The following is a 22,293-nucleotide window of genomic DNA, read 5'->3' on the forward strand; positions in this document are numbered from 1 at the left end:
TGTATAAAGTGTATATAAAATGCAAATGAATTGTATGTTTAGATTTGGGTCCCATCTCCAAGATACCTCATATATATGCAAGTATTCCAAAAGCCCCAAAAATCTGAAATCCAAAACACTTCTAATCCTAATCCTTTTGTATAAGGGAGACTCAACCTATACCTGTGTTGGCAAACACGTGGCATGTGAGGGCATCTCTGGGTATGCAAGGGTGCCCCGCGCTGCCATTTTATTTTTATTTTAAATATTATTTATTTATTTATTTACAAATTTGCCGCCATTTTAGAGGACATCTGGGAAGGCCATTTTGGGTCCCACACATACCGCAGGGCTGGTGGCCCGCATGCATGCCTGGCTCACCAGGCCCATAGCAGCCACTGGGAGTCCCCTGCCTGGAGGAGGTTTTCTGCGGCAGCCAGCTCACCCTGTTATTGCTGTCCCAGGCCGGGAGGATGGCCGAGGCGCTAGAGGCCCATGGCGCCGCAGCCTTCCTGGCCTCTCTCCAGCCTGAGAACGAGCCCTTGAAGGAGGAGGAAAGGAAGAGGAGAGCCCGGTGACCAGCTGCCCCAGACCCTTTCTCCTCTCCCCCTGTCACCTGAGGGGACCATCTGTCCTTCAAGGTGTGTGTGCCTTCATGTCATTTCCAACTTATGGTGATCCTAAGGGGAAACCTATCACGGGATTTTCTTGGCAAATTTTGTTAGAGGGGGGTTGTAACTTACTGTGACTTGCCCAAGGTTACTCAGGGGGTTTCCATGGCAGAGTGGGGCTTGGCTCTCTAGTCTCCAGGGTTGTAGCTCAGTACTCCTATCACCCGCCTAGTTGAACTCCCTCCTCAGTTGCTGCTTTAAGCTCCTCAATTCCCATTGCTTGGGGAAGGATATGACATCTCTTGAAGCCACACGCCAGCTGGTGTCTTCCCTTGTTGTTGTGTACCTTCAAGTGGTTTAGAACCAAGGCGACCTTATCCTGGGGTTTTCCTGGCGAGTTTCTTCAGAGGTGGATTTACCATGACCAGTTCCCCCTTGCCTCCCGCGGTTCTGCTGCCCTCTCTTGCTTGGTTCTCCTCCTCTCCTTTTTCTCCTTCTTTCTTCTCCTCCTCCTCTCCTTCCTCCTCCCCTCTGGGGTGGGTGGGTACTGAAGTGTGGAGGGCTTTCTGGGGCCTGCCTTGGCTCAGGGGGGCTTCCAACTGCCAGAGAAATAAAGTGGGCACTATCAGTCCTGGTGAATGTGCTGCCTCAGGGAAGCTTCCATGGACTAAAGGGGCCCTGATATTCTCCCCCCACTTTGCTCCAAGGTGGCTTCATCCAACAGGACCTCTGAGGAGGCTGGGTGAGAGCCATCGGCCTGTGAGGGAGTCGACCGGCCTGCGAGGCGTTGACCATCAGGGCTAGCCTGGAAGAAGAGACTCCTCCCTCCATAACTGTCATCTGCCAGCCTATGAGGGAGTTGACCAGGCAGGCTTAGCTCCATCAGGGCTAGCCTGGAAGAAGAGACTCCTCCCTCCATAACTGTCATCTTCTGGCCTGTGAGGGAGTTGACCAGGCAGGCCCAGCTCCATCAGGGCTAGCCTGAAGAAGAAGAACCCTCCCTCCAGTCCATCTGCCTTGGTCCAGGCCTCAGAGGGAGTGAAGAACTGCTGGACCTGATCCCCTCCCCCCCCCCCTCACCATTCCCTTCTCCTTTTTGTCATGTCTTTTTAGATTGTAAACCTGAGGGCAGGGAACCGTCTATTATTCCCTCTGTTGTAAGCCGCCCAGATTCCGTGATTGGGCGGCATATAAATAAATCCTATTATTATTATTATTATTAATATTATTATCCCTCTCGGAGCAACTCTTCCCAAGGGTCAGAAAGGTCCTGTGCTGTGGGCGTACAAGTCTTTTTATCAGGTGGTTTTGACAGCAAGCTTGTCTTCCTCTGAGGCTGAGAGAGTGTGACTTGGGTGTGTGTGTGCCTTCAAGTCGCTTCCAACATGTGGAAACCCTAAGGGGAACCTATCACAGGGTTATCTTGGTTATCTTCCTCTGAGGATGAGAGAGTGTGACCAGTGGGTTTCCATGGCTGAGTTGGTATTCAAACCCTGATCTCCAGGGCTCACTGTATTACATTTGTAGTTGTAGTTGTGTGCCTTGTCTGCTCTTTAAATGTTTCTTGTTGCTGTTGTTCTTTTGTGTGCCTGCAAGTCGCCCACCTGCCTGCCGGCAAGAGCCAGGAAGGAGACAGAAGGAAGAAGCTATGGCCGTGGGCAGACAGTGTGTGAGAGAGTGAGTGCCTGGAGTTTTCTGGGCAAATTTTATCAGAGGATTGTTTGCTATTGCCAGTTTGAGTTTGCATTGTGTATGTGTGTGTGTGTGAGAGAGACAAAGCGAGAGAGAGAGAGAGAGAGAGAGTACTTTCCAAGTTTTTACTTGCAACTGTAAGATGAAAGTATCATGGGGTTTCTTGGCAAGTTTCATCAGAGAGGGTTTGCTATTGCTAGCCTGAGGCTGAGAGAGTGTGCATTTTGTTTGTGTGTGTGAGAGAGAGAGCCTTCCAAGTTTTTACTTGCTACCCTAAGGTGAAAGTATCATTGGGTTTCCTTGGCAAGTTTTATCAGAGGAGAGTTTGCTATGACCAGTCTGAGTTTGAGAGAGTGTGCATTTTGTGTGTGTGAGAGAGAGAGAAAGAGAGAGAGAGAGCCTTCCAAATTTTTACTTGCAATCCTAAGGTGAAATTATCATGGGGTTTTCTTGGCAAGTTTCATCGGGGAGGGGGTTACTATTGCTTGCCTGAGGCTGGGAGAGGGGGCCTGGGGTTTTTCCCTGGAAGCCTCACCCCTGGGAGGGGGAAGACTTGCCCTTGGCATGCAGTGCCACCTGGTGAGGGAATGCCACTGAGTTTGGACACTCGGTCTCAAAAAATGTTGCCATCACTGACCTATACTTATAATATTCAAAATATGTTAATCTTATGCCAAGCAAATTGTACATCTGTATCGTTATGGGAGCCAGCGTATATAGTAGTTTGACCATTGGACTACAACTCTTGTGTGTTGAGGGTTGGATTATGACAAAACATTGCTTTATTGTTATAAAGCAAGTTCCTTCCATATTGCTTTATTACATACATCAGATATATTGTTATCTGATCCAGTCACTTCTCCATCAATGGGCACTACTACCAGCTCTGAGAAGTGTAGATTGCCTGAATCAAACTGCTATTTACATTTTTTACAGTATCAGTGTGGGATTTCTCCAGAGTGTTGTGGGAAATTTAAATAATAGCCAGCCCAACTGCCTCATGCAAGAAATGTAACAACACAGAGCTGTTGTCCTGTGGGGTTTTCAAGGATAATTGGATGCTAATATAGACTTAGAGCAGTGATGTGTTTCTCTATTGAAAACTGAAATTCAATAGAAAATGTATTGAGAATACAAAGATGTTGTGAAGTTCTGCTCTTGCATGCTGGCCATGGGTAGGGTTTTACTATTGGAGAAGTATAGACAAGGAAAATCCTAACAAGTTGAATTGTTTGAAACGGTTTACAACTTGTCCACAAATTATTTCTAGTGAGGCGAGAACTGAGATGGCCATGTTTGCTGATGGCACACTTATTTAGGTAGTAGGAACAAAAATGAACTGCTTGAAGAGAAACACCAAACTAAGATATTGGTATTAAAATAATAAGCATGGCTCAAAGTAAGTAATTGTCAGGTGATGCACATGGTGGCAAAAATACAAACTTCACACTTTTGTGGGATGGAATCTGATGTAGTGATAACTGACTTAAAAAAAGAGATCTTGAGAATGTGTTGATTATCACAGTAAAAAGGTTGACCCACTGCAGTTGCTGTGAAAGAGGCAAATTCTATAATTACAAATGGCATAATTAGAAAAGGAATAAAAAGTAAAACTTCTTATCATACTGGTTTCATGCAAATCCATAGTGTAGCTGGAATACTGTGTACAGTTTTGATTACAGTCCTTAAAAAATATTATTTTAAACCTGGGAAAAGTGCAGAAATGAGCAATCATAGTGATCAAAGGGCTGGAGGAAGTCATCTAAGAGGCCACATTGTGAGAAAATAATTTTCTCTAAACTGTCCTTGATTCAACCTTGACTCATGGTGACCTTGTGGATGAGGCCTGTCCAAGACTCTCTCCACTGCTCTGCTCAGGTCCAGCAGTCTCACGCCTTGTCCTCTCTGATTGTAAAGTTCATCCATCTGGCATGTGGTCTCCCTCTCTGTTTCCTTCTTACTTACCTAGCATTATTGGTTTTTTTCCCTAATGATTCATGCTTTTTCACAATGTGGCCAAAAAACGACAGCTTCAATTTAGTCATCCTGGCTTCTAGGGATAATTAGGCTTGATCTTGGCTCTCCACAGTATCATTAGCACTCTTCTGCAGCACCATCTCTAAAAAGAGTTTAGCTTCTTTCACCGTCTACCTCTCACATGTGTACAGGTGATGGGGAATACAATGGCTTGGGTGATTCTCACTTTAGTGTTCAAAGTTACTGCATATACTCATGTATAAGGCTAGAAATTTTAGTAAAAAAATAGACCCAAAAAACCTGAGTTGACTTATCCATGGGTAAGACTTATCCACATACTGTACTTTAGTCCCCTGGTGAAAACCAAGAGGGTAATCTGTCCTGGAATCACTGATATCCCCCCCCCCCCCATCCATCCAGCCATTAGTGTGAGCACAGTTATGCCTGATGGAATTTTGTGAGTTCTTTGTCATTGTTTTCCTTTTGATCATTTGTTCATGCCCCTAACGTTTTACCCGTGACGTATCCACAGGTCATATCAAAAGCAATAATTTTGCCCCCTAAATCTGCCCTGAATTTATACATGAGGTCGACTTATAGTCAAGTATATATGGTATATCTTTGCTCTAGAATCCTGTCCATTTATTTCATAGCCACCATTCCCAATCCTAGCCTTCTAATTTCTTGACTGCAGTCTGATCAATGTTTGAACCAAGGTGTAAGAACTCTCGGAATATTTCAATTTTCTCATTATCTAGGATGAACTCTTGTGGATCTTCTGTGGTCATTATTTTTGTTTTCTTAATGTTCAACATTAAGACTACCTTGGTACTTTCCTCCTTGACCTATTGCTCCAGGTCTCCCTTGGTTTCTGCTAATAGTATTGTGCTGTCTACATTTCTTATCCTTCTCTGCCAATGAGTGCTGATGCCTCACAAAACTACCAATCCCAGGATTCTATAGGTTGGAACCATGATACTTATTAAAAAACAAATGTTATCTCAAAAAACATGACAAAGACCGAAGAAGAAGAACTAAGCAAATTGTCGGGATTCAACATAAATAACAAAGCAAAATATTTGGGTATAATAATTACAAATAAAAATTCTGATTTATTTAAGAATAATCATAACAAAATCTGGAATGAAGTTTAAAAGACTTAACTAATTGGAAAGATATGAAGTTAAATATGTTGGGTAAGATAGCAGTATTGAAAATGAGCGTATTACCTAAACTTTTTTTTTCCAGACTGTACCTGTACTTAAAATTATAAAATACTCAAGGACTGGTAAAAACAATTATCAGAATTTATTTGGGTGGGCAAGAGACGTAGAATCAAACAGAAGTATATGCAAGACACAATCGACAGAGGTACCAAACCTGACATTGTACTTTGAAGCCAGTACCTGTATATGGTTAAAAGATTGGCTGAAGCTAGAAAACAGAACAATCCTAAATTTAGAGAGCTCTGAACTTAAATTTGGATTCCACACTTTTTTATTTTATGACAAGATTCAAGCAAATAAGAGCTTTGAAAATCACTATGTAAGATCGGTAATATTTAAAATATGGAGAAAATGTAAAAGAAGACTATGTCCATAAATTTCATTGTGGGCATCCCCTCAGGAAGCACTTTTCCAGTATGACCCCTTTAGAAAAGACAGTTGAATGAAATATCAGGATATATTGGAAAAGGACAATGGAAAATTAAAACTTAAAACATTAGAACAGTCAAGAGCTGAAGGAAAAGAATGCGGATGGTTTTATATCATCAACTAAGAGCAAGATATAATATTGACATGAAAGCAATAGGAATAGCAGATAAAAAAACTGATCTAGAGGAGGAGACTATCTGGAATGATAAACCAGCACAGCTATCTAGGATTTGTAAAAAAAAAAAAAAAAAACTTCTAGAAATCTTTACAGAGGAAGAGGTGATTAAAGAGAATATGATGGCTTGGGCAAGAAATTGTGGACATGAGATTGAACTCAGCCAATGGGAAAAGTGCTGGAGAACTAGAATAAAATTCTAACTAAGTCAAGAAATTAGAGAAAACTGTTACAAAATGATATCTAGATGGCACTTATCACCAGATAGAATAGCCAAAATATGCAGTACGAGACGAGACAAATGTTAGAAATGTGAGAAGGTAAAGGGAATTTACTTTCATCTTTGGTGGGAATGGACAAAAGCAGAAAAACAGAGATATTGTTATTATGTATGCTTGATGAAAAGAGTGAAAAAATATGGAAGAATTTTATTTTATATTCTTACGGCAGCCAAATTAGTTTATGCAAAGTACTGGAAAATTAAAAAAAAGAGATAGAAATAGATGAATGGTTGATAAAGCTTATGGATCTAATGGAAATGGACTTACTCTCAAGTGAAATGGAAGATAAGAGAAAACAGATCAGTAGAGTGGAAAAAAGTATGTGGTTATTTAAAAAGGAAATGGGGTAATATAATATACATAAAAAAGATGGAGATTTAATTAACAATAGAAGGTCTTGAGCCATCCCTAAGTAAAGACTGGAGAGGGATATGCAACTTGGTGAATCTAAGGCAGCTGTGAATAAGAGGGAAGGGAGAACAAAATGAAGGAGTTTGTTTAATATTTATTTATTTATATAAAATCCTGATATACACGAGTAAATTTAAGAGAGAAAATAATTAGAGGAGACCAGTGCGAGGAAGTAACAAATGGTTTGTTTGTCAATGTATTATTTGTAATTTTTTAATTATTATTATTCCCTCTTTTCCTTCCTCCTTCTTTCTGTTCCTTATTGTGGTCATGTCCAGATGGCAATTTCTTTCTTTCTTTTTTCTTTCTGTTTCTTTTCCTCTTAATTTTTTTCTTCTATTTCTCCTATTTCTTTATCATTCTAAAGTCAGCGCTCTCCTCTAATAGTTGATTTAAGGGTTGTGTTACTTGTAGGTTGTATGTGCATATGTATGTATATGTTTTTTGGTCTAAATAACAATTTAAAAAACTACCAATCCCAGGATTCTCTAGGTTGGAACTGTGATACTTATAAAGTGGTATCAAACTGAATTATTGGACCCCTAGATAGCTCTTTGTAGCAGAAATCATCGTAAGTTCTGAGATTTTTCTATAAACATGGCAAAAATTAATGTTCAGTGTGAAGGCAAAGGCTTTCATGGCTGGGATCCATATTTTTGGTGGGTTTTTTGGGCTATGTGGCCATGTTCTAGAAGAGTTTATTCCTGACATTTTGCCAGCATCCAGAATGATCTTCTCTGAAGACTCTTCTAGAACATGGCCACATAGACTGAAAAACCCACAAAAAACTATTAATGTTCAGATTCTTGAAGTTACACACGTTACTCATTTAAAATAAGATCTTGTCTGTTTTATATAAAAATAAAAATATTTGTGAGTTGCACTGGTTTATTAATAGGGAATACATCCCTTATTAGGAATTTAAGTATAATGTACCAATTTAAATACAGAGAAGTCTAATTGGGAAATTTTATAAAATTAAGGAAAAGTAGGGTTGGGAGTGCAAAATGTTTTGCAGGTGAAACAGTTTTTAAAATCTGTTTCATTCCTTTTTACAAGGAGCCCTGGTGGCGCAGTGGGTAAATGCCTGTACTGCAGCCATTCACTCGAAACCACAAGGTTGCGAGTTCAAGACCAGAAAAAGGGCCCAAGCTCGACTCAGGCTTGCATCCTTCCGAGGTCACTAAAATGAGTACCCAGACTGTTGGGGACAAATTAGCTTACTTGCTAATTAGCTTACTTGCTGTTCACCGCTATGATCTTTGGAATAGCGGTATATAAATAAAACAAATTATTATTAATAATTATTTTTACAGATAAAGCCCTAAGAGAACTTATTGAACGCATTCTTCAAACAAGTTACTTTGACAGTACTCACAACCATCAGAATGGATTGTGTGAAGAGGAAGAGGCAACACCTACACCTGCAGTTGAAGATCCTGTTGCAGAAGCTGGTGAGTAAAACCAAACCAAAACTTTCTTAGCATATTCCTAGGCATTTTACTTCAGATATCAAACTTACTTTGACCAGTGAAAGTTTCTTCCAGGTTAATGTATAGGATTGCATCCCTGGTATATTTGTAGGCTTTTTGAAGCCTTAACTCTGTTCCATATTTTCAGTGAATTGGATTAAACAGTTTATATGTCTGCTACAAACTCCTCTTTAAACTATCTGATTTCTCAGCTTACATTTGGGCCTATAAAACTCTTAGAGCTTGCAGGGTAGTAAACAGATAAATACTAAATTCTTTGCTGAAATTCTTAGGTTAAACTTTTAGAACATGACTCAAGATACTTATAACTAATCCTTGAACACTTGGTTTCTGTGGATGCAAATGTGCAATTGTTGCTTATGATTCCACTTCACTGTTTTTTTAAAAAAAGTTAACAATAAATAGGTTTAATATATATTAATGTTAAAAATGTTTATAAAAATGTGGAGTAATTTGCAGAAATTTTCAAAACTGTTGTATTGCTTGAATTTGATTGAAAGATGGAAATATGTGTTGGACGTAAATATTTTTTAGTTCAGCTTCATCTAAAATAGTTTATTTTCGTCACAGAGCCAGAGACAACAGAAGACTACACTGAACCCAGTGAAGTTGAATCAACAGAGGTACTATTCAATGGAAGAATTGTTGTTACATTTTAACAATGAATGCTGCTGTCTTACAGTTGTACTTTCTCACTTTTATTTTAGTATGTTAACAGACAGTTCATGGCAGAGACTCAGTTCAGCAGTAGTGAGAAGGAACAGGTAGATGAGTGGACAGTTGAAACTGTTGAGGTAAGGTATTTTGTATGCTTAGGTAAACTTGCAATCTCTTTTCATTCCCTTATAACTCACACACAACTGTAATCTAAATAAAATTGTGGTTTTTTTAGCAAGATGAGGTTGAATCTCATAGGGTGTCCTGATGAGAACAAATAATTCAAAAAAATATTTCCCTTTGTAAACATATAGATTCAGATGAGAAGATGCTTCATAGCTGAAAGTTTACAGTCCTGGCGGTTGCAAAATCAGGACATTTAATTGTAAAAAGTCTTTATTTTTCAATGCTAGTTATGCTCTTACCCACACTTCTTAACACGAAGATTTATGCAGTATTTTAAACATTACAGTTGCAAATTTTTAAAAGTACCAGAATGTCTTTGGATCCAAAAATATTTTTGTGTAATCAGAAAGCATTTCTGCTCATGCTGGTCCCCCTCCAGATTTCTGCTGGTCTGCATTGGAAATTTGCAGACAGGAAGTCCTGTTCCCATGAGCATACCTCTGCTTATACAACTTTGGATCCAATTCTATAGCTGCCATGATAAAATATTCTATGGGAAGTTTTTTGTTTTATTGTTTCTTTTGACAGCCACTAAAACCTTCTTTGCAGATTCAAGTTTCAAATAATGAAGGTTTTTTGGACTTGTATTTCAGGATTTTTTTTTTGTGGTGGTGGTAGTGAAGACGCTACAGTCTTCGGTTGAGTTATAGCAACATGTTGAATCTTTAGAGTTGTTCATGAAAAATGGAAATAAATATGCCCTCTAGGTAGAAAAGTTGTTTTTCAGAATGTTTAAACATAACAAAACCTCATTCATTGCAACTGAGACACTAATTGTCACTGACTTCTGCTCTTGAAGATGTAATGCATATACAGTCAACCTGCACCATACATGGTCTTCCCTTCCGCAGCTTCAGCATACGCTGAAGCTGCAGTACAATTTAATGAATGGCACATTGCGCCCCCATTGTTTTTAATGGGGCGTGGACATACGTGGTTTTCCCCTTGCACTGGGGGAGGGGTCTGGAATGGATCCCCCACATAAGGGAAGGGTGGACTGTACCAGTTGATCCATTGGAATAGATGTAGCCTTTTCATCCTTTGGTTTTGGTGGTGGTGGTGTAGCCAAATGCTGTTTTGTGTGGAATCTTTATATACTTTCAAAGCACATAGGCATTTGACATTGGTCATTGAATACTGGTTGTAGATGGTATTTTAATGATGATTATTTGGTAACAGTTTCATTTTATAGTTAAAATTAATGTTTCATGTATGCACATTCTGTAAGAGAAATCTGATGCTTGAACTTCTTAAAGATTTCTGCAGTCACATATACAATTCTGGGCAGGACATCATGTGGAACTATCAGTCTAGGGGAAATTTTTAGCAGAAAGATTGCTCCTAGTGAATAGAGTTTCCAATGTCCATAAAGGATTTTTCTTTTGCAGTATGTTCTGAATGTTTTTTTCTTTTTGCGGAGGATGGGGTGAATACAAAAAGTTGTGGAGTTTAGTCTTAAAGAACAGAGAACAGAGTTCAGTAGATAAACACTTACACTTAAACCTTTGCTGCATAATTTAATGACTCAAATATTCAGACCATAGAGTACAGGCAGCATTTATTTTGAAGCTTTGCAATCTAAGATTTGGGTGGGTTTTTTCCACAACTGTCTAAAACTCACCTAACTCAGAGTTCATTAAAATGCATTACTTCACATCTGTAAAGACTAATGACACATTGCTGAATCCAGTGCTGCATGCATGATAACTTAGGAGCTCTTTCTCAGTAATCCTTAGCTTTTGGAGCAGGCTTTCAGGGTTCATAGGACAAAGGAACGATCTCATCATTGCATGTATTTCTGCTAGTAGACCTTGGCGAGTACAAAATGATGACTGCAAACCTGAGTATAATTCTGCTTCTGTGGATGTCAGTGGTGCTTTGATTTTAATAGTTTGGCATTGTACCTTTAATAGACAAGTCATTATAAAAACAGTACAATCTAAATGTAAGTAGAAATGTCTAGAAGGGAAATTGTTATCAACAAAGACACATCAAAACCTATAATAGTTGTGTAATCAAGAAACTACAGCTTTATATGATTTACTTTGGTTGTAGTTCTGGAGGATCTTTTTCACATCCCCAAAAGCTAGGAATTAAAGATCCATTATAAATAATGTTTAAAGCTCCAGTGTGGATGTGTTAGTATTTCTGGTGATATGTTAGTCTTTCTGGGTTAAATTCCTTTTGGTTATTACGATTTGAATTAAAACCTCAAGCATTTGAATAAAACAGGGATTTGAAATGAAGGCATCTTAGCTTTGGATTGCTAAAGGTTTGGTGCACTCAGCTTCTACTGCAGCCAGATTTCATTTCTCATCTGAGTTAAACAAACAGAAATACTAACATTATCTAAATATTACAATTCTTTAAAATTAATACTTTTTAAATGTTAATATTTGGAGAAATGTGTATTTTAAATAGCAGTTAACAGTCATTTTTGCTCCTGTGATCATAAGAATAGGCCAGTACTGGAAACCAACGTGGACTCATTTTCACTATTGACTATTTCTGATGTAGGTGGTAAATTCACTGCAGCAACAACCACAGGCTACATCTCCTCCAGTTCCAGATGCCCATACGCTTACTACTGTGACTCAAGCCGATCCCCTTGTTAGGAGACAACGTGTGCAGGACCTTATGGCACAAATGCAGGGACCCTACAACTTCATGCAGGTGTGCAATTTCCCCTGTTTTAAGTCATTCATTAAGATGAGTTCTCAGTTTTTAAAGAGATTTGAAGTTGAGCTGATTTGAACCAAAGCTTTTTTTTTTTTTTTTTTTGCCTTGATTTGTTTTATACAGTGGTCTCACCACATTCACGGGTTAGCAGTGAAGGACCCCATGAATGTGGAAAAACCGCAAATAATAAAAAAACAACAACCCACTGTTCTTTTTATCTAAGAAAACACCTCTAAGGAATCTCCAGGTCCTCCAGTACACCTCTATGGTTAATATGTGCCAGAAGTTGGTAATAGAATCATGCTGGAGGACATACAAATGCCTAGAGAAGTGTTTTCTCTAGGAACATCTAGGTTGCCCAGCAGAACTCTATGGTCAACTTCTGGCAGAGTTGTGCTGGAGGACCTAGAGATTTCTCGAGAGAACCTGTTAATCAAAACCACAAATAATCAAAGCTGCAAATGTGGAGGACCAATTGCATAAGGAATTTTTAAAACATAAATGAGACATACCTGAATCTTGTTTTTATTATTTAGGACTCTATGCTGGAATTTGAGAACCAGGCACTTGACCCTGCCATTGTTTCAGCCCAGCCTATGAATCCAGCACAAAACTTGGACATACCACAAATGGTTTGTTCTCCAGGTTGGTGACATTAGTTGTATTTAGACAGAATGTGCGAAAAAATGTCATTATAACAGAAGTATCTAATAATCTATTCTCTTATATTTTGATTTCAGGAAGATTAGTATGTTGTCAGTGAAGCTTATGAATATTAGGGAGCATATAGTTATTTAATGAAAAATTTGGTACAGTTTTAGGCTGATTTTGAAGCTGCTAATATTCTGTAGAAAATTATTGTTTGAGTCTAATGCAGTAGTCTACTTTAGAAATACAGTAGCTTGTATTAATGAAACAGAAGAGCAACAATCAAATAATATGAATCATACTGTAATTTCAGTTCACACTGAATCCAGACTTGCACAGCCCACCCAAGTTCCTGTACAAACTGAAGCCACACAGGTAAGAACCATACTTCGAAAATAATTAGTTGTAATTCTTCCTATCCCCAACTCAAGGAAAATTAGTTTCTTTGAAAATGTCTTCAGTCTGCTGTAATTAGAAGTCAGTAAAACCTTGAATAAAAACAAAGAATTAAATAGAAATAAATTTGACTGCTGAAAGTATGAGTTTACCCTAACATTAATTCAGCAGGTTCCCATTGGTTTTAGTTTGATTCAAGCAATACTCTTCAATCAACTCTTATTGTAGCATCAAGAGGCAGTGCAGTATAGTGGTTTGAGTGTTGGACTACAGCTCTGGAGACCAGAGTTCGAATCCCTGCTCAGCCATGGAAACCAACTAGGTGATCTTGAGAAAGTCATGCTCTCTCAACCTCAGAGGAAGGCAAAGGCAAACTCCCGCTGAAAAAATCTTGCCAAGAAAACTCCATGATAGGTTATAGGTTCATTGTAAATTGGAAACAACTTGAAGGCACACAACAACTGTAGTCTCCTCTCCACTTCCTGTGCTAGTTTGGATTGATGGGGCACTAATTGGACGAGCAACATAATGGTACTGATTATTGGAGAAGGAAAACCAAACTAGAGAACATTGCTTCTCAATCCCCTTCATCTGCTGAGGAAACCTCCATTTGACCACAGTTGCCTGTTCTGACAATTATACATATTTGTTTTAATGCCTGTTGCTGGAAAGAAAGTGGCTGCTTTTGACACTTGCAGCAGCTGGAAATGTTTGTGAACATTTTCTTAGAAAACCTGAACTACCTTATATACTTGTGTACAAGTCGACCTCATGTATAAGTCGAGGGAAGGTTTCAGGATTAAAATCCTGGATTTTGATATGACCCATGGATAAGTCTAGGGTAAAATTTAGGGGGCTATAAGGAAGGATGGAAAGAGGGAAGTACCACTTCCGTCTCTCCTTCTCCCAACCTCTCCCAACCGATTCCCAGGTGCTGGAGGAGAGATTTTCACATCAGATTGAGAAAGGAAGCAAGTGGATTTAAATGGAGAGTTGTTTCCATAGGAAGCAAGGTCTTGCAAAAGGGACCAGAGAGAGAAGCAAGTGGATTTAAATGGAGATATATATATATATTTAATAGGAAGCCAGGGCTTGCAAAATGGACAGAGAGAGAAGCAAGTGGATTTAAATGAGAGAGGTTTTTCCATAGGAAGCCAGGGTTTGCAAAACAGAGCAGAGAGAAAAACAAGTAGATTTAAATGGAGAGGTTTTTCCTTAGGAAGCCAGGGCTTGCAAAACGGAGCAAAGAAAGAAGCAAGTGGGTTTAAGTGGGGAGTTTTTCTGATAGGAAGCAAAGGCTTGCAAAACAGACTAGAGGGGGAAGGAATTGGTGTTCAATGGAGACTGGGGCATCAGGCTTGCTAACCTTTCTAAGCACTACTGATGTATATTGTTCCTTATATAAGTCTACCCAAAATTTTAGGGTCAATTTTTGGGAATAAATTTCTTGACTTATAGTCTAGTATATATGGTATATTATTTGACATATATTGTTCAAATAATCATGGATTCAGTTGTCCTCTGATCTTTGATTTTTATTTTTTAAAATCCATTTAATTAATTAAGCTTAAGATATCAGGGTTCAATTTATCACTACTGTAGCAAGTGGAGAAAAGTGAAACTACTGAACAGAAGATATTTGGGGCCCATTAAAATGCCTAGCTACTTCTCAGATATGAGTACGGAGTAAAATATAACATTTTGCTTGTTATAATTACATTGTTGTTTCATTACACCATTTCTCACTGTATGCAAAAAAATTTTTTTACAAAAATATATTATAAGGTTATATTGGATTCCAGAACTAAATTTTACCATGGAGGATTACTCTTGCCCTAAATTGCTTTTATCTTGAGAAGTTACCACAGTTAAATTTGGCACCTTGAATTCTTGTTTGTTGTGTCTTTTTTGATTAATTAAAAATGTTGTTAAGCTGTTGGACCCCCCCCCCCCCCCCGGTCATGTATTGTGAGCCTAGTGCTTCACCTAGGCATCCTTAGGTTTCTGTTTCATTTTCTCCACGAAGGTTTCCTAATAGCCTGATTAAGCTACAGTTGGCCCTTCTTATACATGGGTTTTTTATACACAGATTCAAGCATCCAAGGTTTGAAAATGTTCAAAAAAAGTATAAAGTATAAATTGCAAATATCAAACCTTGATTTTCCATTTTGTATAAGGGACACCATTTTGCTATGTCATTATATTTAATGGGACTTCAGCATCCACGGATCCCCTGTATATATTTTCCTCAGTCACATGTCACAATGAATCCTGATAGTTTTTCTGTTTTAAAAAAAGTAGTGTAAGGAGTTTTTTGTATTAAACTAGGTTTTAGGAACACATTGCCTATAACATCTATTTCCTTATATTAAATTGAGAGTAATTTTCAAATTGATCATAAGTCCAGCTAGAATGTTAAAGAATTATGGAAACCTCTGAGAGTAGACTGATACTTTGAAATCTAATGGTGTGCAAGGGCTTAAACCTAAACAGCCAAAGGGGATAATGTTAGCACACACTTTTATGTACATATTGCAGTTCTGAATCTTGTTCGTTTTAGCTACATCCATGGGATAATCCTATATTACAGTATCCTTAGGTCCATTGACTTCACTGCATTGCCTTAGATGTTACATAGTTCTTTATAATGCAGTTATTCCTCAGATAATGAAATCTGCGAACTGTGCTCTAAGATGTAAATAAAGTGTAGTTCCAGGGAACCTTTTGTTAGGAACCTAAAAAGCTAAATCTTCTGTAGGATCTGGTATTATATGTGGACAGCTGATTCAAGCCTGGTGGGTGGTGCCAGCCGTTTCTTCTCTTCACCAAAGTGGGTGCCAATGATCCTTTATAAAAGGGAACTTCTCTACCAAATGTTTCATTGACTGAAATATGCCTGTACTGGGTAATTTTGAAAAATGGGCAAAGCTTTTAAAGATTTTGTCTCTTTTGACACCACTTCTGTATGAATTGATGTTTAAGCTTGAATCATAACTGTGTGGATGGTGTGTCACGTGACAGACTGTTTAATGACGGCATTCTATAGTAATGCAAGTACAGTGCGCCCGCTCCATATGCGGCTTCCTGTTTATGTGGAAGTTGTGTCGCCATTAAGTGAATGGAATGAGTGGCTGCTGCGTGTACCGTGCCGCTGTGAGCACAAGCCCCATTCTATTGAATGGGGCTCAAGCTTACGCGGGATTTGCCTTACGCGGAGGGGTCCGGAACGGATCCCCCACATAAGGCAAGGCTCCACTGTATTAGATGTTCCTCTTGCCTGTCTGCTGAACACAGCATTCCATTCTCCCTTCAACCTACTTCTGTGATGAATGATGTGCAACATTCTCTAACACAGCCATATAAAATCACATTTGTATATGTGACACTAGTGACATGGATTTTCCTTTACTCTTCCCAAATCTTCAGAAAATCCTGGTTTCTTGGTACACCCATTATCTCCTTGCAGCCAGTTCTGCTAAACAGTAAACTGTTTGCCTAACACCTTTTAATCTAATAGATTAAATTAGGGATTTTCACTAAATATCTCAGATTTTTGATTCTCAATCCATGACCTTCCTTTGTTTATCGGGGGGGGGGGGGGGTCTAAACTTTTGTATCACACTAGTAACATGGAAATTTTCTGATTCTCATCCTATGTAGGTTCAATCAGTAGACTAAATGCCCTGACTGTGATCTATCTCATTTATATAACAGCATGTCCCTTAAATCAGTTTGCCTTGGCTGTAACCCCTTTGAACACCCTTCATATTTTGGGGGCTGGAATTGGACCTCATCTGCCATGCAAACATCTTTCCCAGTCCACTTGCAGGAAATGAAGAAAAATCTCATATGCCTGGCAAATTGTGCATATAAAGTCAATTTGTCCAGCTCTTACAACATTATTCTTGTTATTGCTGGATATGGTTGTTCCTCTGACCCTATACAAATCCCAATCCCAATCCTGTAGTATAAGAAGAAACTGTATATAGGCCTGCTGTTACTAGAAAATGAAAAAAAAAAAAGTAAGTTCATCTGGCTTTGATGAAAGCTGGTATGAAATGCAACTTTTTGCTAGAGTAGTGCTTATTTATTGGGACAAATGAATACATCTTAATGTTTCTAAACATGATGAATTAATGTAGAAGAATGTTTCTATCACAGATATAAGTAAAAACTCAAAGACTTATGGCAAGGAGTTGCCCAAAGCCCCTGGCAGGAGTTTCTGCTAAACTTTAAAACTTTGACAGGTCCCCTTGGTTTCTTCCACAAGTGAGGGATATACAGCATCCCAGTCCCTGTATCAGCCTTCTCATTCAACAGAGCAGCGGCCTCAGAAAGAATCAGACCAGATTCAGGCAAGTTATGAGACTTAATTTTGCTTGGGAAGGGAAAATGTGCTGCATTCCTGCATATATAACAAGAGCAGCCCTCTAAAGAATGTAGAAATCAATTTTAGGTATCACGTTTTGGGCATTTTTCCAGCTGATGTGTGTGCCTAATCGTGTTTGTGTCTTCTAAAATAAAAAAAAGCTTTTTATTAGAGATCATTTCTATGATAGTTTAAATAAGTGTGTCTGTCCATCTAATCAGAGGGATAACCTGCCAGGTACAATTTTTTTTAATAGGGAGGAGGAACATTGCAGATTTAGTATGATTTGCATAAGCACTTATTTTCCACATTCATTTCAGGCACGGTGTCAGTACAAAGTGCTGGATTCCTTCTCCCTGATTGTTTAGAGCAGTATAACCAGTGTTAGGTAAATGGGGAGCATACAGCTTATCCTTGCATTAAGTACACTTGGTTGGTAATTACCTCTTTTTCATAGTAGACTGTCACATAATGATTTATGGCTTGCTAACATCAGATTGAAATTTATTTGTCAGGCTTCAATAACTCTAAACGCAGATCAAACACCAACTTCATCACCACTACCAGCTGCATCTCAGCCTCAGGTATTTCAGGCTGCCTCTAGCAAACCTTTGCATAGCAGTGGAATCAATGTTAACGCAGCTCCATTCCAGTCCATGCAGACAGTGAGTACAAAATAAATCTGTTTATTTGACTGTTCATTATAGATAACAAAGTGAATAATAGGCAGTTATGGCATGAGTGCTATTGATTAGTTGCATGTTGGCAATGTGCATGAGTTCTAGAAGAGTATTTGGTAACAATTTAATGAAAGTACTGAGTGCTTAAGTTTTATTTACTTTTGTTACAGGTATTTAACATGAATGCACCTGTTCCTCCTGTCAATGAGCCAGAAACCCTAAAACAACAAAATCAGTACCAGGCCAGTTACAGTCAGACTTTCTCCAATCAGCCTCACCAAGTAGAACAATCAGAACTTCAGCAAGAACAGCAGCTTCAGACAGGTAAACTTGAGAGATGGAATCCCAGTAGTTCATTCTAAAAACAAGCTTTCAACAATTCTAGCTGAGATAAACAAACCACAGTTTGACATTCTTGATGTTTTGGACATGTTTGATGAGAAGCTGTTTCACTCTATTTGTAGAGATTTACAACGGAGAGCACTCTTGTTAGATACAGATCATATGTTAATTTTTCTGCCTTCGCTTACCATAGTATTTTTATATAACTGAAATAACAGTCTGCCTCCCAAAGAAAAATCGCTAACAGAAGAACTAGCAAATTAAATCAGTTACACTGAAACTGAACCTTATGATCTATGCAGACACTTAGGGGACATTTTTTTGGGATGCAGACTGCCATGTTCGATTTAATTCTGCAAATAATCTTTCTTTGGGTAGGTTAACATTACTGTCCTACTTGGTGGCTCTTAAGCAGAGTACATTGGTGAGTTAGCTTGATATTATTTGAGACTTTAGGAGACTGGAGTCTTAAGTTCAAACTTTTTGCACTTTCTTGGTTTTCTTCTTTTCCATTTTAGTGGTTGGCACCTACCATGGTTCCCCGGACCAGTCCCATCAAGTGGCAGGTAACCACCAACAGCCTCCACAACAGAATACTGGGTTCCCACGTAACAGTCAGCCTTATTATAACAGCCGGGGAGTGTCTCGTGGTGGATCACGCGGCACTCGAGGCTTAATGAATGGATACAGGGGACCAGCCAATGGGTTTAGAGGTAAAAACTTAAAAACCTTTTAAGACTAATTCTGAATGTTTTTCAGAAATGCAAAATGTCCAGATGCTTAAGCATTATAGTGGCATGCTTTTTTTTTAATGACATGTAGTATAGAGTTGTCTAAGCTTGCTGCATTTGCTCTGCTGTATAGAATACACAATGAATTAAAAGTGCAAAGCAGCAAGCTTTGAGAAGGAACTAACATGGGAGCTGTTTTCATGGAGACATAATATAATATGGTATGCATCTATCTTCCCATTTATAACATACTAAATGGCTGCATCTTTTTTCAGGGTTTGTTGCTTCCTTGGCTTGCAAAAGCAAGTTATTTCACTTACTCAAATTATGACATTTATTGGGATTTCTAATTTTGGTCCCTGCATTTATTAAATCACTTTAAAATATGATTTATAAATGCCTTGATATATGCAATGTGAAATCTTGAACTATACTGAAGAAACAAAATGGCACACAAGAGCCAAGATGCGGTTTAAACATCCATGAATTTTGTATCTGAAAGGTTAAGTTGACATAGGTCTTTATGTCTATTTAATATTGCATCAGGATGATCTAATATTTCTGAGGGCTGTTGCCATGTATAGAAAAAAAACTACTAGCTGGAGACAACCTGTTCTTCCTGCCCCATGTTATTTTCTCAATTTGCTAGATGACATATAGTCTGATTTCTCTAATGCAGAATACTTTCCCCCCTTAACTTGAATATTGCCATATAATTCTAAATGTATACATACATCTTTCATAAAAGTAATACTTCTCAGTAAGGTGTTTCTCCTAATTTTTAGGAGGGTATGATGGCTACCGCCCTTCATTTTCCAACAATCCAAACAGTGGTTACACACAGGCACAATTTAATGCTCCTCGGGACTATTCCAACTACCAGCGGGTAAGTTGATTAAACGTTCATAGAATCATAGAGTTGGAAGAGACCGCACAGGCCATCCAGTCCAACCCCCTGCCATGCAGGAAATCCAAATCAAAGCATCCCCGACAGATGAAAGGGCTTCCCTATAGTAATCAAATTCAAACATGTTCTGAGAGTTTCCTTTTTCAAAATGTGTTTAAATAAGCAATTACTACAGATGTTACCAATATCCTGATGATACCCAGTTTTATCACTCCTTTCCACCTAATTCTGAGGAAGCTGTTCCTGTGCTAAACTGTTGCCTGTCAGCTGTAATGGACTGGATGAGGGCAAACAAATTGAAGCTTAATCCAGACAAGACAGAGGTGTTCCTGGTCAGTTAAAAGAGAGATCTGGGGATAGGGATTCAGCCTGTGTTAGATGGGGCTACACTCCCCCTGAAAATATAGGTTTGCAATTGGGGGGGGGGTTACTCCTGGATTCAGCTGTGAGCCTGGAGTTGCAGGTTTCAGTAGTGACCAGGAGTGCTTTTGCACAGTTAAAGCTAATGCACCAACTGCACACTGTTTCTGGAGAAGTCAGATTTAGCCACATTGGTACATGTCTTGTATTACCATAATGTGCTGTACATGGGCCTCCCTTTGAAAAGTGCTCAGAAACTTCCATTTGTCCAAAGAACTGCTGCCAAGTTATTAACTGGAGCTTGCTACAGGAAGCAGACAACTCCATTGGCTGCAGGTCTGTTTACAGGCACAATTCAAATTGCTGGTTTTGACCTTTAAAGCCCTTATAAGGTTTGGCTCCAGTTTATTTGAAGGACTGTATCTCTCTCTCTCTCTCTATGAGCCTATTAGAGCTCTAGGATCATCTGGAGAGGCCCTGCTCTCTGTCCCACCACTCTCTCAGGCTTGTTTGAAGGGGACAAGGGAGAGGGCCTTCTCAGTGGCTGTTCCCAGACTTCCTCCCTGGAGAAGCCAGGATGGCCCCATCCCTGCTCTGTTTTTGTGACAGGCAGAAATACTTGTGTGCCATCAGTCTTTTTTCAAACTGAGGAGGGTTGAGCTTTTAAATGCTGTGCAGTCCAATTTTAAGGTTTAGTATCTGCTGGGGTTTGGTTCCAAGATCCCCTGTGGATACCAAAGTACATGGACGCTCAAGTCCCATGATATACAGTGACATAGTAAAATTGTATCCCTTTTTTTAAAAAAATGGCAAAAATCATTTCCTCCATTTGGTTCTTTTTAAATTCCAGGATGGATACCAACAGAATTTCAAGCGTGGCTCTGGGCAAAGTGGTCCTCGAGGAGCCCCTCGAGGTAATATTCAAGTGATTCATTTCTGATATGAATCTGTGGGATACAGACTTTAGGATATCTTGGTTCAAATGTGTGTTAATTGTTGTAGACTTCTATTGAAGGTTGTTAATCAGTTTGGCTATTTAATTATGTATTCTTAAATTTCACTTCTAAACTCTACATTTAAGATTTACTAAATTGCTCTTTATTCCTTGAAAATATAAGCTTACCCAGTTGTCTGAGATGTGAAAAATGTTTTGCTAGGCCTTTATGCTTTTATATCTCTAATTGTGTCTGCATCTTGGGATTTTTTTTGCTATTGCTCCTTGAATTTCAATAAAGATCTTGCATTATTTGTAGCCTGCTCTTCTGTCTTCAGCTGTGTGTGGTTAAAATGGACTATATTTTTATAAACAGGGTGAATAGAATTATCTTAACAGATAATATTTTTTTCATGTATTATTTTCAGATTTTTGATTTTATTCTGTTCTATTGCATTATAGTTGTTCACAGAAAATAGCGTAATGGCAAAGTAGGCAAAAGAGTCTGGTCCAGTCAAGTGCAGATACAGTACTTGTACAAGAAATCATCCCACAAAATGTCAGAATAAAGTCACGCCCCTTTCTTCACCCTTTCCTTTGCTAAAATAAGCACAAGCAACACAGGAGGAAGTTGGATGGAGACACTGAAGGAACATAGAGACTTTCTCTTCCCAGTGGTATCTTCTTATCCTGTCTCTGCAAATAGAGTTCATGCATGGTGTGTAGGGAAGGGCTCTGTTTTGTCTAATGGGAATGAATCTGTGCAAGGCATTGTTTCTGCCCTTGAATGGATCAATGCTATTTAATTTCTTTGCGAATTAACTAAAAGTGATGTAAAAAAAATCTTAGTGAGGCAGGTAAAATATCTACATTCAGATTTAATCTAGTGCAGGCTTAGTTATGTAAATACCAATCAAAAATATATTGAACATAAGATAAACGTTTGTAGTCTAAGACATGGAAACACTGCTGGATGTTTTTCTGATGAGACATTGCTCTTTCTCTGAAACCTACCCAGCAACAATTTCTGTACTAGACCTTTAAAAATACTAAAACATGTACACAGAATCATACTTCCAGTTATACATATTTTGTAGTTTTAGTCTAGTATCATTGAAAGTACAGTTTAT

General features: G+C 38.6%; 1 protein-coding gene across 3 annotated transcripts in view; it reads left to right on the forward strand.

Moving 5' to 3' along the window:
• CAPRIN1 (cell cycle associated protein 1) overlaps nt 1-22,293 on the forward strand; it is a 45,843-nt gene that overhangs the window by 20,385 nt on the left and 3,165 nt on the right. The window contains exons 7-18 of one of the 3 annotated variants that reach the window (XM_042453942.1): nt 8,098-8,235; nt 8,845-8,897; nt 8,982-9,068; nt 11,635-11,790; nt 12,333-12,441; nt 12,758-12,819; nt 17,088-17,195; nt 17,725-17,874; nt 18,060-18,213; nt 18,750-18,797; nt 19,748-19,848; nt 21,080-21,143. In XM_042453942.1, the coding sequence (XP_042309876.1) occupies nt 8,098-8,235; nt 8,845-8,897; nt 8,982-9,068; nt 11,635-11,790; nt 12,333-12,441; nt 12,758-12,819; nt 17,088-17,195; nt 17,725-17,874; nt 18,060-18,213; nt 18,750-18,797; nt 19,748-19,848; nt 21,080-21,143 (1,230 nt within the window). Of the gene's footprint in view, nt 1-8,097; nt 8,236-8,844; nt 8,898-8,981; nt 9,069-11,634; nt 11,791-12,332; nt 12,442-12,757; nt 12,820-17,087; nt 17,196-17,724; nt 17,875-18,059; nt 18,214-18,749; nt 18,945-19,747; nt 19,849-21,079; nt 21,144-22,293 lie in introns of all 3 variants that reach the window. The other 2 variants (XM_042453928.1, XM_042453934.1) reach the window with 2 other exon arrangements.

Source organism: Sceloporus undulatus, chromosome 1, assembly GCF_019175285.1.
Source record: "Sceloporus undulatus isolate JIND9_A2432 ecotype Alabama chromosome 1, SceUnd_v1.1, whole genome shotgun sequence".
Classification (NCBI taxonomy): domain Eukaryota; kingdom Metazoa; phylum Chordata; class Lepidosauria; order Squamata; family Phrynosomatidae; genus Sceloporus; species Sceloporus undulatus.